This window comes from Narcine bancroftii, chromosome 13 (genome assembly GCF_036971445.1).
Source record: "Narcine bancroftii isolate sNarBan1 chromosome 13, sNarBan1.hap1, whole genome shotgun sequence".
Lineage (NCBI taxonomy): Eukaryota > Metazoa > Chordata > Chondrichthyes > Torpediniformes > Narcinidae > Narcine > Narcine bancroftii.
The window spans coordinates 36213212-36228706 of NC_091481.1; the positions used below are offsets into that span (position 1 = coordinate 36213212).

General features: G+C 41.2%; 1 protein-coding gene across 6 annotated transcripts in view; it reads right to left on the reverse strand.

Annotated features, from left to right (window-relative positions):
- Nucleotides 1–15495, reverse strand: part of cep83 (centrosomal protein 83) — an 82492-nt gene that overhangs the window by 25986 nt on the left and 41011 nt on the right. For all 6 annotated transcript variants that reach the window (XM_069908704.1, XM_069908702.1, XM_069908703.1 and 3 more), the window contains 5 exons: nucleotides 14800–15051; nucleotides 7290–7421; nucleotides 4726–4840; nucleotides 2769–2913; nucleotides 36–185 (listed from right to left, as the gene is read on the reverse strand). In XM_069908704.1, the coding sequence (XP_069764805.1) occupies nucleotides 36–185; nucleotides 2769–2913; nucleotides 4726–4840; nucleotides 7290–7421; nucleotides 14800–15051 (794 nt within the window). The remainder of the gene's footprint in view (nucleotides 1–35; nucleotides 186–2768; nucleotides 2914–4725; nucleotides 4841–7289; nucleotides 7422–14799; nucleotides 15052–15495) is intronic.

Genomic DNA, 15495 nt, shown 5'->3' on the forward strand with positions numbered 1-15495 from the left:
AGATGTACACCAAGCTTTGGTGGTTTGGTTCATACCTGAGGTTCAGGATCTCCCTCTTGGATGCTTCCTCTTCTAACTGTACAGCACGCACTTTCTCTCCCAATTGTTCCTTTTCTGCTTGCCACGTTATATCCTGTTCAGCCTTCATCCTCTCCAGATCAGCAATTTTATTTTCTAGTTCCAATCTTTAAATAAATAAATACTTTTATTACTTTCAACCAGGAAAAGCTGTTGAGCCTACCAGTGTTCACATGGAGTCTTCATGGATGAACAAGAGTGACTAAAAAATAAGCAAATAACACTGTTCCATTGTCCTTGGATTCCATTGATAGAACATAACAGCACTGTACAGGCCTTTCAGCCCATAATGTTGTGCCAACCTATGTAAATCTACTCCACAACAATCTAATTTATTTCCTACCTCACACCCAGGCCATAACCCTCTATTTTTCTTACATCCATATGCTCATTTAAAATGCCCCTAATGTATCAGCCTCCACCACAAACCCAGGCAATGAATGTCAGGCACCCACCACTCTGTGTGTTAAAAAAAATACCTCTGACATCTCTCCTAAACTTTCTGCCTTAAACACCTTAAACAGATGTCTTCTGGTATTTGTTTTTGTCACTTTAAGAAAAAGGAGTAAGTAGTCCACCCATCTAAGTTCTTTGTAATTTTATACACCTCCATTAAATCACCTCTCATCCCCTGTTGCTCCAAAGAGAAATGCTCGAGCTCTGTCATCCTTGCTTTGTATGACATATTCTCCAATCCTGGCAACTTCCTGGTAAATCTCCTCTGCACCCTCTTTACATGCTTTCTGTAATGAGGCAACCAGAATTGAACAAAATGTTCCAAATTTAGTGTAACCAGAGTTTTATAGAGGTCTAACATTACCTCAAGACTCTTGAACTCAATACCCTGACTAATGGCCAGCAGTCCAGCTTCTAATCACTCAATCTATCAACTCGCGCAGCAATCTTGAAGGATCTCAACAAAAATATAGGGCAGAAGAAGGAACATGGTTCAAGGTACGTCTCTTGTCATGTATGCAAATACACAATTTTTACTTTTGTCTGGCCATAAAGGCACACAAAGAGACGTCAGTAGACTGGCACCGCTACCAAGAAGAGAAAGGGAAGCAAAAGAGAGTCCCTTCAGAGGCATTGAGTGTCTGTGGATCCTAACACCTCTACCTCTTCTGGTGCTACCACCTCCTGTGCTCCCATAAACTTCATAGCCGCACGCCTCCGATCTGTTCCAGTAGTGAACTTGAGCTCCAGGCATCCAATTCACTCTCTTTTGCCCCTGGCTCCAAACTCGCAATAGGATTAGAAAGCTGTTAATGCCAGATGTCCTTCAGGAGCCCTGCTCACTACTGGCACTCTCACGAATCCTGGTTCTCCAGCAGCACGCAGCTTGATTTGAGCCTTCGGTTCCCAAGTTAGACTGGGCTGTCGAGCATGGGTGCCACCATTTTGCCACGGACCTCTGTGGGTTCACTAGTATTTAAAAAACACCAACCCATCCTCCAGCTAGTTTAAAACCTGTATGGGGCTATAAACAAAGGGATTGGGCAGCAAAACCCATAGAGGTGCGCAGAACAAACGGCAAAAGCAATTACAGTATATCTGCTTCAGTATTTACACAAAAGCAACTTCATCCCCCCCTCCCCTCTCTTTGATCGGAGTGATGATTCATGAAGACCATTTAGAAAAATAGTCTCAATGTGATAAAATAAAAGACACACAACACCTCTAGTGAATAAATAACATGAAGATGCATTTATATACTGTCGCAGGACATTCCAATGTTCTTTGTCTCCAATGGATGACTTTTTAACTGTAGACCTTGTTATTGAAAAACACGCTGGGACAACAAGATCCCACCAGGAGCAAATATAAAAATAATCCAATCAATTTTTTTTTGATGGTCTATGTTTAAAATTTCAAAGGTGCCTGCTGTAGACTCAGTGTCTCTTTAACGAAACAGACAGTTCGGTAAGTGGCAAGGCAACAAAGTTACTCTTGGTAATGAACACTGTGGCCCACCTCGCTGAGTACATTGTCTACCCTTCCAAGTGGAAATCAACATAGAGAACTAATGGTTCACCATTTGAGGGAAAGCATGAGGTGGAAATCAGCAGGAAATTACTTTGCCAATGTTTGACCAGAATCCATTAGAGTTCATGGGATCCCAAATTAATGTTGAGGATTCCCAGGTTCACCCATTTTCAATTGTGCTATCATTGCTACTGGATCTATTTTGCTGGTGGTACAGGACGTACCCAAGAATAATGGAGGAAAAGTCAGTTTCCACACTACTCCACTAATCCAACAGAATCAAGAAGACAGCCCAAAGCCATCACTCTTCTTTGCATCTAAACTATACTTAACACTTACCACAGTAATCCTGATACATAACTAACCACATCTGGGACACTGGATATTAAACTGTGACATATTCCATTGTTGCTGTCTTCAACAGTTGGTGAAAAAAATACACCGACAGTGCCACACCTGCATTCTCCTAGATTATTATTTTCAACAGGACAGTTAATTATGATCAACTACTGTGAGGCAAAACAGTATTGTTTATAAACACTGATCAGAAAGAGAACAAAATTGATGATTTGATCACTACCTCCAAACACACAGTGAGATACTTCAATGGACTCTAATCTGCAAGAGTGAAAGGAATCACAACCAATATGTTCACATACTGGCTAAAACAAATTTCTCCTGTTAAAAGTTTCAAAAATACACACTTTTCATCTTGCAGCTCTGTAAGTTTCTGGAAATCTTCTTCTGTAGCTGCCTGAACTTTCCGAATTAGCTCTCTTTCTTTTTCTGCCATAAGCTGTTTGTGCCTTTCAATGTTGGCCTTCAGAATTTCATTATCTGATTGCAAACCTGTTGCAGAAAAATAAAAAAAATTCTTAGGAAATGTTTTTTAAAAAAAATATACATCAATCAAGCAGCAGAGAAATTTATAAAGAAGTAAATAATGAGATAGAAGACAGCAATTGATACATAAAGATTGAATAAACAGATTAAAGTCTCGGCTTCTCAATGTAGCCCTTCTGTAGCTTTAAGCTATTGATAATGATCCTGAGTTTATTGCCCTATTCACTAGCACAACGTACATAGGAATTGAAATTCTAACTTGGTGCATCCAAAGAGTACTTTGTAGATTAAAAAAACCCTCCATATATTAAATTTCCAAACAGAATGAGATGGTAAATGAAGTAGATAAATAATAACTAGAATGCAAGAAAAAAAGTGCTCTTCAAAAGTGCAGACAGGTCTATTCGTGGCGTTGGAGCACATGATTAGGATGGTAAGGGGAGGCTCAAGAGCCCTAATAGTCCTTGGGGTGGGGGAAAAAACCCTGTTCTTGAATTCAAATGCTGAACTTCAGGCTTCTGTACCTTCTTCCCGGTTAACTGTGAGAAGAGGTAATGACCAGGGTGAAGGGAGTCTTTTATGAAGTTGTCTGCTTTCTTGAGGGAGCCCCTTACATTTATGATTGATTTATGTTTACAATGGATGGGATGTGATGGGCCTATCAATATTTATTGCAGCCTTTTTCTGTGTTCCTGGCCATCAATGACCAAATCAGACTGTGAAGCAACCAGTCGGTATACTTTCCACAGTACACCTGTAGTAGTTTGATAAGAGCATTCAACGACATGCCAAATCTCCTCAGGCTTTAGAAAGTAGTGCTGGTGTTCTTTCTTCACAGTTGCCTCAATCTACTGGCTCCAGGAGTGGTCTTTCGATACATGGTCTTTCAGGAACTTGAAAGTACCAACGTTCTCCACCTCCATCCCATCGATATGGACAGATACGTGGTCCCTCAGTCTCCCCTTCCAAAAATTAACAGCAAGTTCCTTGGTTTTGCTGACATCAAGAGAAAGTTTGATGTTCTGGTACCACCCAACTAGAATCTTGATCTTTATCCTATATTTGGAATTATCTCCCGTTATTTGGCCATCAACGATAGATTGTGGCAAATTTATAGATTGTGTTGGAGCCAAAACTGGCTACTCTTTCATTAGTGCATAGAGAATAGAGCCTCTAGGTTAGCAATGGCTGCAGTACAAGAATTTCACTTACATAACACCAACATAAACTATTTGAACAGAATCAATGCATTCTCCTAGTGGATGCTTCATTCCTTGAACCATCATCATTGTTCTATAATGCTAGTCCTCTCACCTCATCAAATCTCCTCTCATCTATAATGATAGTCCTCTCATCTTACAAATTTAAAACTGGGGAGCACAGGTGCAAATAAAGGAAAAAGGTGTCTTTGCCCCAAACATTATGGGACTGTTCATCTCTTCAGTAATGCACGTCAAACTCTATGGCTACTGAAGCTCCTTTATACTCATCATCTCTGAACTCATCTATTCAATACTTAGGATAAATTTCCCATTCTCATTGTTGCATGTCTCCTGTCCCTATTATCTTGTTTTCAAACAGTAAATTGGATCTCAACACCAGCACTCTTCATGCTCCGCTTTAAAATATCTCCATGGCTTCATCGTGCAGCAAAAATCAAAAGAGATGTAAAAACAGGTAACAAATCCAACATTACACTCAAAAGTCGCAACATTTCCTAAATTTCTTTTCCATGCACGAACTGAGTGATGGTCAGGATATCAATAAGATCCCCCCCAAGAAAGCAATATACGATTCATCAATTAAATAAAAGGATACCATCAATGTGGTTTTGCATGTTATCTCTTTCCCTCTCAATTTCCCCTTTGGTTCTTGCTGCTTCTAGTTTGACGTTTGTAACTTCCATCTTATGGGAATGTTTACATTCTTCCAGCTGTAATACCAAGAAAATAATTTAGTGTCTACCATCCTCTCCTTTTAAGCTGTGTTCAGCTGTATTATTCTGCCATATAAAATGCAACTCATTCAGCATCTCAGCAAAACAACTGAAATAACCTTAACAGCAAATAATGGGCAATTAGAATTTCTTTTAAATTGTGTAACTTATCCATGTTTTATCATAATGGGAATAATTTTTGGTAATGCCACTACTGGGCTCTAATCATGTTTCAATTATCTGTCCATTACAACCCAGCCAGAATGGGCATAAGGTATCACAAACTAGTGAATGCAGGAGCAGAGGAAGAAATCTGGAGAACAATGGAGAAATTCTAATTCCTACCAACCTGTTTTAGGATAACGTTGTTTAAATGCAGACTTTAAATTAAAATGTACCAAAGGAAATTTAGTCTTCCAATTCAAATTCAAAGATTATAAAGGACCTCATCCAAATCAATCCCCACTAGTAGTTTCAAGCATTCATGCCAGGTGTGGAACTTTACATCCAACATCAATGGATACAACAATTGTATTAGTTGGAAAAAAATGAAGTCAGAATCCTAAATCAGGACAAGGCCAATTTTGACATGATTAGGCAGGAGTTAGCAATAGTTAGGAAATAAGAGCATGGCTGCCAATGGGAAGGTTTTAAGAGTGTGATAAGGAAAGTCCAGGACAAACATGTTCTCAGTAGGGTAACGAATAGGAATGATAAGGTAAAGGAACCCTGAACAAGAGATAGAGAGGCACAGGAAGACTGATTCAAAGAAACCCTTGAGGATAAGGAATTCAGGAACATTATGAACATGGAAATAAGAAGAGATAAAAGAGGTTTTTAGATGGCTTTGGCAGACAATGCAAGGGAGAATCCAAAAAGATTTTATGCATATAAAGAACAAAAGTATCATGAAGAAAATAAATGGTCCCCTTAAGGATCAGCAAGGGTATCTACATGTAGAGCCAGAGGAGATCGGGAATATTTTGTGAATATGTTTACTGTGGAGCAGGGTAACCAGGAGCAAGAGGAGAAGGAGATAACTAAAGAAAGCTTAGGGCAGTCTTCATCAGTAGTAAAGAGGTGTTAAAAATCTTACATAACATCAAGGTGGATAAATCTCTGGGTCCATATCAGGTAGATCCCAGAATTTGTAGGAAGGAAAGAAGGAAATTGTTGGGGTCTTGACTAACATTTTTAACATCACTAAGGACAGAAGTCTTGGAGGATGGCAAACGTAATGTCATTATTTAAAAAGGGCTGTATGGATAATCAAATAACTACAGTCCCACATGTTAGGTTGGTATGGAAGGTTAGGGAACAATAGATAGGCAGCCAGCTAGCCAACTGCATAGAAAAAAATGCCTAGTGATAAGAGTTGGAGAATTGTTGTTGAGGGCAATTCTTTTAGACTGGAGGATTTTGATCAGTGAAGTACCTCGGTGCTTGGTACTAGGACTCATTCTTTTTGTTATCTATATAAATGATTTGATTTATGATGATTGTGGCAAGGCGAGCAAGTTCGGTGATGCCATAAAAATAAGTGCTACGGTGAAAGTTACCAAATTTATGAGGGGATCTGGACCAGATAATGAACTGGGCTAAGGAATTGCACAAGCAGTTCAATTTGGACAAGTGCAAGGAGATGCATTTGGGTGACGCAGGACTTCCTCTGTTAACGACAGTGCACTAGAGAATGCTCCAGAGCAGAGGGACTGAGGGGTGCAGATACACAGCTCTTTAAAGATGGCAGCAGAAGTAGACAAAAGTAGTGAAGGCAGCATTTGGGACACTCTGCTTTCATCAGTCAAGGCATTAAACACAAGTGCTGGGACGTCATGTAATACAAGATGTTGGTGAGGCCACACTTGGAATATTGTGTGCAGTTTTGGTTCACCTAGCTATAGGAAGGATAATATAAAGCTGGAAAAGGTACAGAAGAGGTTTATTAAGTTTTTGTCAGGATTTGAGTAGTTGAGAGACTGGAAAAAACTGGGCGAGTCTCTTGAAGTATAGGGTGTTGACAGTGTATCTTATTGATGTCTATAAAATCAGGAGGGGCATTAACAAGGTGAATAGTGACAGTCTGTTTCCTAGAGTAGGAGAATCTAAAATGAGAGGGTGTAAATATAGGGTGAGGATGGTGTGATTTGGAAGGGATGTGAGGGGCCAGTTCTTCACTCAGCATGTGATGGATTGTCAGACAAAGTGGGAGAAGAAGGTAAGTTAGTTTTCTTTAAGAAATATTTGGATAATTACATGGGTGGGAGAGGCTTGATGTGGGCAAATGGGCCTAAGCAGAAGAGCACATTGTTTGGTATGCACAGGCAGGGCCTATAGGCCTGTATCCATGCTGTATGGCTCTATGACTCGAAAATCTAAAAGCAACCTTGCACAGTTATTGAAATATTTCAGATCATCTGGTGCATTCACCTATTTTCGGACTCACTTTGACAGAGAAAGCATTGACCTCCCGTTCAGCTTTGTGCAACTTGCTAGTCAACTGGGTGTTCTGCTCAAGAACTAACTGTAGCTCCTCCTCCAAACGCTGCAGATGCAGTTTAAGTGATTGCTTCTCTGCCTGTGAACATACAAAAATGCAACAAATTTCTCCAAGTGACCATTTATAACATTTGACTGCCTAAAGAAATCTCTTGGTGCCTGCCACATTGACCACCGCCAGTGGGCTGATATCGCCTCAAACCGTGCATCTTGGCGCCTCACAGTTTGGTGGGCAGCAACCTCCTTTGAAGAAGACCGCAGAGCCCACCTCACTGACAAAAGGCAAAGGAGGAAAAACCCAACCCCAACCAACCAATTTTCCCCTGCAACCGCTGCAACCGTGTCTGCCTGTCCCGCAATGGACTTGTCAGCCACAAACGAGCCTGCAGCTGACGTGGACATTTACCCCCTCCATAAATCTTCGTCCGCGAAGCCAAGCCAAAGAAGAAGAAGAAATCAACATCCCCTGAGTGGTTGTCCGAGAATATGCCTACACTTGCCAGTCCAAGACATTCAACAGCATGTTAGTTACATTTCATCATTTACATATTTCTGTCACAAAACCTTTGTTCTGGTTGAAGACAACAAAGCAGTGGAGAAAAACAAAAATGCTGTATACAGTGTCCACAGGAGATAGAGATACATAACCAACATTTCAGGCCTGAGGAAAAAAGCAGGCAGGCACCTTAAACCAGTGGAGAATTTTGGTGGGATTTCAGCACCTGTAGTACAAAGAGATGGAATTTTTTTTTTACATTATGGTGAACCTAGATACAAAAGCAGCAACTGCAAGCAATGAAGACATCTTTATGGGGTTTAGTGCCATCTTCCTTCATCCCCTAACCTAGCCTGAAATTCCATTTATGACTTATTTTCCTGTATTCAGAGAGCTAATTATTCTATTGGTTTAGTATTATTTGTAGACCAAGTTGTATTATTCAAGAGGTTAGAAACAGACAAGTAAGTATATGCTGAAAGGGAAGTTTGTACAAAGAAGGAAGAATATAGCCAAGGAAGGGAATTAAACATTTTTATTTAATCATACAGTCTCATCGAGGTCACATGATATCAGCAGAAGGATGTTGACCCCTTGAGCTTCCGGACCAGAGTGGAAAAAAAACGGTTTAAAAGTCAAAGAAATTTATTTTTAAATGACAAAGACATTTAAATAAAAGCCCCTAACTTGTTGCAATGGGGAAGAAGAGCTTCAATCAAGGAAAGACAGCCAGCAAGATGGGAGGAACAGTCACCACCCGATCGAGCCCGTCTTGTGGAGGCCAAGATGGCATTCCCAGCTCCAGGCCCAACGCCCGGGAAGCCCCAACAACAGAGGCCCGACCCGCCGAGGACAAGCGAGGCTCACCCAAGATGCCAGCGGCAGGCGAATGACCACCGAAGACCGACGGTATGGTCCCTGACTGAGCGTCAGGAGATGAGGGACCTGCGGAAGGAGCAGAGCTCTGGAGTTCGGCGCGTGTCGTGTCCCTCCCCCCCCGAAGGCAACGGATGAAGTGCGCCTGGGAGTACAATACAACAGGCCGCAGGAAAGGCTTACCTGGGACGTGGGAGGCCTCTGCCCTGTGCCAGGGGATGGCTCCAGTGGCAATCCCAGCTTGGCCAAAAGTGAGCAGGAGACAAATGACAGCCTGGAAGGAGAAATCCAGGGAGGACCTGGGACTCAATGTAGCAGCAAGCTGGCATCGACAAGAAGGTGAGGGGGCACGGAGCCCTCACTGCAAGACATTCTGCAGGCTATGTTGGGAATGGAAAAAAGACTGGCCAAGAATTTAAAAGAAAAGCCTGGAGAACTATACAACAAAATGAACAAATGGGAGAATGCCTTAACTGGATTATCAGGAAGGGTATCTGAACTGGAGGTTAGAACTGGCAATAGTGAGGAGAAAATTAATAAATTAGAGACCGAGTTCCCCACATGGGAAATGGAGAGGGGACGCCTCTAGCAGAAGATTGACATCCTTGAAAATCACAGCCAGAGGAATACCATCAAAATTGTGGGGCTGCCGGAGGGTTGGGAAGGGAGAGATCCCGTGCCCTTTTTCCAGCATTGGCTCCCAGAGATCCTGGAAAAGGAATAACTGGGGAACCTGGTAGAGATAGAGAGAGCACATCAGACCCCCTTCCCGTGCCTAGGCCCCATTTAGAGACCACGCTCGGTCCCAGTGAAGCTCCTGTGCCACCAGAATCATGAGAAGATTTAAGGGCAGTGACAGTCAGGGCAAAAGCGAGGGGGTGGGGGGCTGATGGAGCTGGAGGGGAAAAAGATTCTATTCTACCCAGATATAAGCATGCCCCTCCTCAGCAGAGAAAAGAATTTGAACCAATAAAAAGGATGGCTAAACAGAAAGGTACGAATAGGCCCTTAGGTACCTGGCAACCCAAAAAGTCATAATGCCAGGAGGTGAAAGAAAATTCTTGTCGGAGGCCAAAGAGGCCCGGGAATTTGTGAAGCCGCTGCCGGTCTGCCAGAAATAATATATATGGGGTTAACGCCAAATGATCAGTGTTAGTATTTTTGTTGTTCACAAGAATATATTGTTGAAAATAGCTATATATAAGAGAGTAACAGTGGAATTAACAGTTAGTTTTAAATATGCTACGGAAAGAATTTATGAAAAGGAAATGGTCCAGGAGGGGGTGGGGGTGGAGAGCAGTGGCAGACAGATGGATGCAAAACACACAACCTTTAGGAAAAAGGAGGATGGTGATGATATAGAGGGTAAAGTCACCAGAGGTTGTGGGAAGGAAGGGTTAGAGGGAATTAGAATTTGGAAAGGGAAGTATCTGGTTATGGGGTTAAAGTTTGGTGTAGTATTTTATGTTGTCCTTGTCTGTTTTTTTCTTTTGTCTAACCTTCCTTTTTTTACTTACCCCTCTGGGGCATATGGCCCTGGTCTCCGTTTTATTTTCTCAGGGTTTGTCATGGGACCGACGGGCTGGAATTGAAGGCTGGAGGAATAAGGTTGGGTGAGGACAGACATGGGGCAGTGGAGACATAGAAAGAACACGGATCTGAAGGTCTCTGGGGCAATGATCAAGAACATAACATACGTTAGTTTTAACGTTAATGGTTTGAATGGGTAAAATAAAGAGGAAACAAGTCTTGGCCTTTCTCCAGAAAACACATTTAATGGAGCGGGAACACCAAGAGCTAAAAAGGGGTTGGGTGCAAGGGGTGGGGGGAGGAGGGCAATTTTGATAGGGAAGAATGTTCCGGTGAGAGTGCAGAATGTGACTACAGATAAAATGGGAAGATTTGCAATGGTGGACTGTCAGATATATTCAGAATCCTGGACTTAGTAAATATATATGCCCCCAACTTTGATGATGGAAAAGTTCATACAGAGCACTTTCCTAAGATTGGCAGAAAGAAAGAACATCCTGATTGGGGGTGATTTTAATTTTTGACTGGACCCTGTCTTAGATAAGTCACCAAAGAAAATAACTAAAACAAAGGCGGCGAGGGCTACCATTAACTATATAAAGGAGCTGATTTTGATAGACATGTTGAGGCAGAGACATCTGAGGGAGAGGGATTATTCCTTCTAATCAAAACAGCATGACTCCTATTCTAGAATTGACTTTTTCTTGGCTTCAGCCCAAACAGAGGGTAGGATCTTGGAAGCTGAGTACACCGAGACTTCTCTTAGATCACTCACCCTTGACACTAACAATAGAAACACCAGATAAGCAGGATATGGCATATAGATGGCGTTTTAATGTGTTGCTGTTAAAGAAGCCAGAGTTTTGTAGTTTTATAAGAACACAGATAGACATATTTTGTGAGGCCAACTATTCCTCTACTCCAGATAAATTCCTCCTATGAGATACCCTCAAAGCATACTTTAGAGGCCAGATAATTGGATACACCAAGACAGTGAAGAAAGAATATATGAGGGAGGTGGATGAATTGGAGCAAGAAATTACTCACTTTCAAAAGGAGTATCAGAAATCAGGCTTAGAGGAACACTACAGGGCTCTAGTAAACAAGAAAATGAAATATAATATCTATAACATGGAAAAGGTCATAATACGGTCAAAACAAAAATACTATGAATTGAGGGAGAGAGCCCATAAAATCTTCTCTTGGCAGTTGATGGCAGAATAGGCCTCAAGGACGATCAATGCAATACAAACTGTGAATGGAAGGATCACATATAAACCAAAGGAGATCAACGAGACCTTCAGGGAATTTTATGTTTATACAAATCAGAACTAACGAGGGTCTGATAAAATTAACGGGTTCCTGTCCAAATTAGAGCTTCCAAATTTGGATCCAGAAGAACAGGGTAGCCTAGATCTTCCTTTCATGGAGGAAGAGATAGGGAAAGCATTGAACTCACTGCAGACCCCCCCCCCCCCAACAAGTCTCCAGGGGAGGATGGGTTTCCACCTGAGTTCTATAAGAAATTTAAAGATTTACTGATAGCCCTCTATATGGAGGTGGTGGATCAGGCAATCTCCATTGCCATACCATCCCAGAATATTTTTCGACAGCAATCATTATGACGATACTTAAAAAAGACAAAGATCCGTTATTGCTGTCCTCTTATAGACCTATTTCATTGTTAAATACAGATTATAAGATACTTGCCAAAGCCCGGGCGAATAGATTGTTGAATTATCTGCCAAAACTAATAAACAAAAGAGAGAGGCAACAGATAATATTGGCAGACTGTTGAGTATAATGCATCTGGCACAAACCAAGAATGAGAGAGGTCTGGCTGTGGCCCTGGATGCAGAACAGGCATTTGATAGGCTAGAGTGGGATTTTTTTATTCAAAGTGCTGGAAAAGTCTGGGTTAGGGCCAACTTTTACAAGGGCGCTGCGCCATGCCCCCAAGGCTAAAGTTGTGACCAAAAGACAAATTTCTCCAGCATTCCCACTGACAAGATCAAGTAGGCAAGGATGTCCGCTGTCTCCAGCCTTGTTCATATTGGCTGTGGAGCCACTGCCGAAGACATTAGACGGGATTCAATCATTAAAGGTTTTAGAGCAGGCCAGGAAGAACCAAAATCAACTTATCTGACAGACCCGCTAAACTCGTTGTCTAAGCTGCACTCTACGCTGGAGGACTATGGGGAGATTTCTGGCTACAAGGTTAATTGGAACAAGAGTGAAATTATGCGACTCACCAAGGGGAACTACAGTCAATGTCAGCAAAACAGCTATCTAAAGTGGCCACAAAATGGAATCAAATATTAAGGAGTGAGAATAAATAACAACTTGAATAATTTATAAGTTGAATTATACCCCCTTGCTGGAAATTGAGGAGGACTTATATAGGTGGATGTCCCTGCCAATAACCTGACACTGCCCACGGCATTGTCCTGGGCATTCTTCCAACATTTGTTCTCACAGGTAAGGACATTCCTACGGAATGGAAAGGTGGCCAGGGTCTTTATAGAAAAGTTGACCTGGGATTATAGTCTGGGCGGATTACAATATTATTGGGCAGCCCAGTCGAGATACATCGCCTCACTCTTTGAGAGAGGAAATATACCATTCTGGGCGCAAATTGGCTTGCACATGTTGGGTGAGAAGGTAGCAGAGGACTTATTTATAAATGGGATACTAAATTATTATCTGGAAAAGCAGGCATCCCTATTTTAAAACAAGTCATTACCATTTGGAATAAAATTAACCAATATTTAGGTATCAAAGTGGGGCTGTCCCCAAAAACACCCCTGACTCCACATAGATTATTACCATTAACATTAGGTAACAAGATCCTGGACACCTGATGTTGGAACGGCATCAGGTGCATAGAGGACTGTTACGAGCAGGGGCAACTTATGTTATTCGAACAACTCAGACATGAGTATGGTTTATCAAACAAGACGTTCCACCGCTACCTTCAGATAAGATCTTTCTTACAGGACAAATTAGATCCAACTATGGCCCCACCAAAATGCAGCGACATAGAGACCATGATTCGAAAGGGGAACAATGCACCAGCTGTACCTGACTCCACAAAAATAGAACAGATCGAAATCAGAATGATCAGATCAATGTTTTAGATGCGGCGCTGAGACAGGAACCTTTGTGCATGCAAACTGGACATGTACCAAAGTGAGACCATTTTGGGTGGAGCTAGGCCAAGCCCTAGGGAAAATCATAGGTAAAGAATTCCTGCAAGACCCTGAGTTATTCCTGTTGGGAAATATAATGGACATAAGACTTACAAAGAAGCTGTCCAAATTCCAAATTCAATTTGTGATGATCGCATTGGCAGTGGCCAGGAAGTGAATTGCAGTTACCTGGAAATCTGACTCCTGCCTGAGCATTATGCATTGGAGCACAGAAATGCAAAGCTGTGTTCCTCTGGAGAAAATCACTTGCAACTTAAGGAAAAAATATGACATTTTCAAAAAATATTTTGGCAACCATATTTAAATTTTTTGGGAGCATGACTATAGATAGACCATCGTGACCCACCACATCTGCCCACCCTTTCACCGCTTGGGGGGGTCCAACTCGTCCCGACCAGGTAAAGTCAAGAAAATGAAACAGCCTGTGCTCTGACCTCTGAACTGTGACAAACCCACAGAATCCTGCCATATGTTGCGTCCCTTTGTTGCGAATGTCTTTAGTGTCCTGTGTATTTGTGGTTACTTAAACGTCTAGTGTCGAATATGGCGGTTTGGGTGGAAGGGAAAGAAAAAGAGCTTGAATTCTACAGACACTGTATAATATGGAAAATACTAAATGGTGGTCAATGCTGACCATCTTAGCATTAACGGTGATAATGTTGATAACTATTTCAGTTCAACACTGGAAAATTATAAATAAAGTATTAAAAAACCATACAGTCTCATCAAAGACAAACTTTTGACTATGTAACTGTGAGAACCTGCGCATTCAGGCAGTGTGCATCATTGAAGTAGACAAGGGTAGCAAGGCCTTGTGAAATGAGACAGAAGGGTCAGGAATCAGGGAACTTCAGGGGAAACCTACAAATGCTAGTAAAGAAGCTATCACTGTACAAGCATTGCAACCTTTTTGTTTCAAGAATGAAATATGGCCAGAACATTGAACAGTAAAAATAATACATTGAAGAGACGTCAATGCTGCAATCAGAAGTACTCAAACTAACAAAAAAATGACTGCAGTACAGGAATTTGGTGAAGTAATTGATGATTTCTTGTTCCTTCCTAGTGGATTTCAAACTACTTTGGAAGTTTCCGTATTTGGAATATAAAAATATGATATAGTGACCTGCCCTAATGTCTATCACTAGATTGAGTGCAAACAAATTCACATCCTCTAAAATATTGAGGCCCTTTTGAGTTATAATAATCTCAAGATTGGCAAACAATAAAACAGGCCTGAAGTTAACAGTTTAGTGACTTGCTTTTATTGCTGAAACAGGAATCAAATTTGAATGACTGCAGATGTAATTGTGTGCGCTTCTACACAACAGTGGAATTAAACTTACCTCCAAACACTTGATACCACTTTGAAATTCAACCAGCTGTCTCACTTGAATTCTCTGCACGCTCTCAGCTTGCACACCATAATTTTCTCTCTGAGCTTGAAGCTCTGCAACCTCAGCTTCTAGGCACTTGACTTTCTGACAAAGTTGGGCCTTTTCCCTCGCGAGTACTTCGGCACGTTTATTATCTCTTGTTGGATCAGTACTCATCATCTGATCGAGCAGAGCTTGTTTGTCAGCTTCCAGTCTAGCAACCTATTAAAGGAAAGAATAAAACAACTGAAGAACTTAATTTATTTTCTTAATCATTTATCATGTATAAAAATAATTTTCTGCTCTGTACAGCTACCATAAGCAGAAATCTTGACCAATGAGGGAAATAATCCTTTCTAAAATATTTTTTTCTGCTACTGATGTGCTAAATATTCTACTTGCGAAATCTGGTTTTCATTTTATGTGGGATGACATTTGGTAATCTCTGTTTACAACTAAATCTCCCCTTCCATTGATGATCAAAAATGGTGAGCAATCCCATATAGTGGCCTCGGAAGAACCTTAATTACGGATTGAAATAAACTCAGCATTGGTTCAAAATTATGAATTACAGGGTTGGTACCTGAATAAATTTAGTGTCACTTCATGAATTAATTATTCAGAAATTTTTAAAGTTTATTAAATTAGATTTTTAAAAAAATCAGG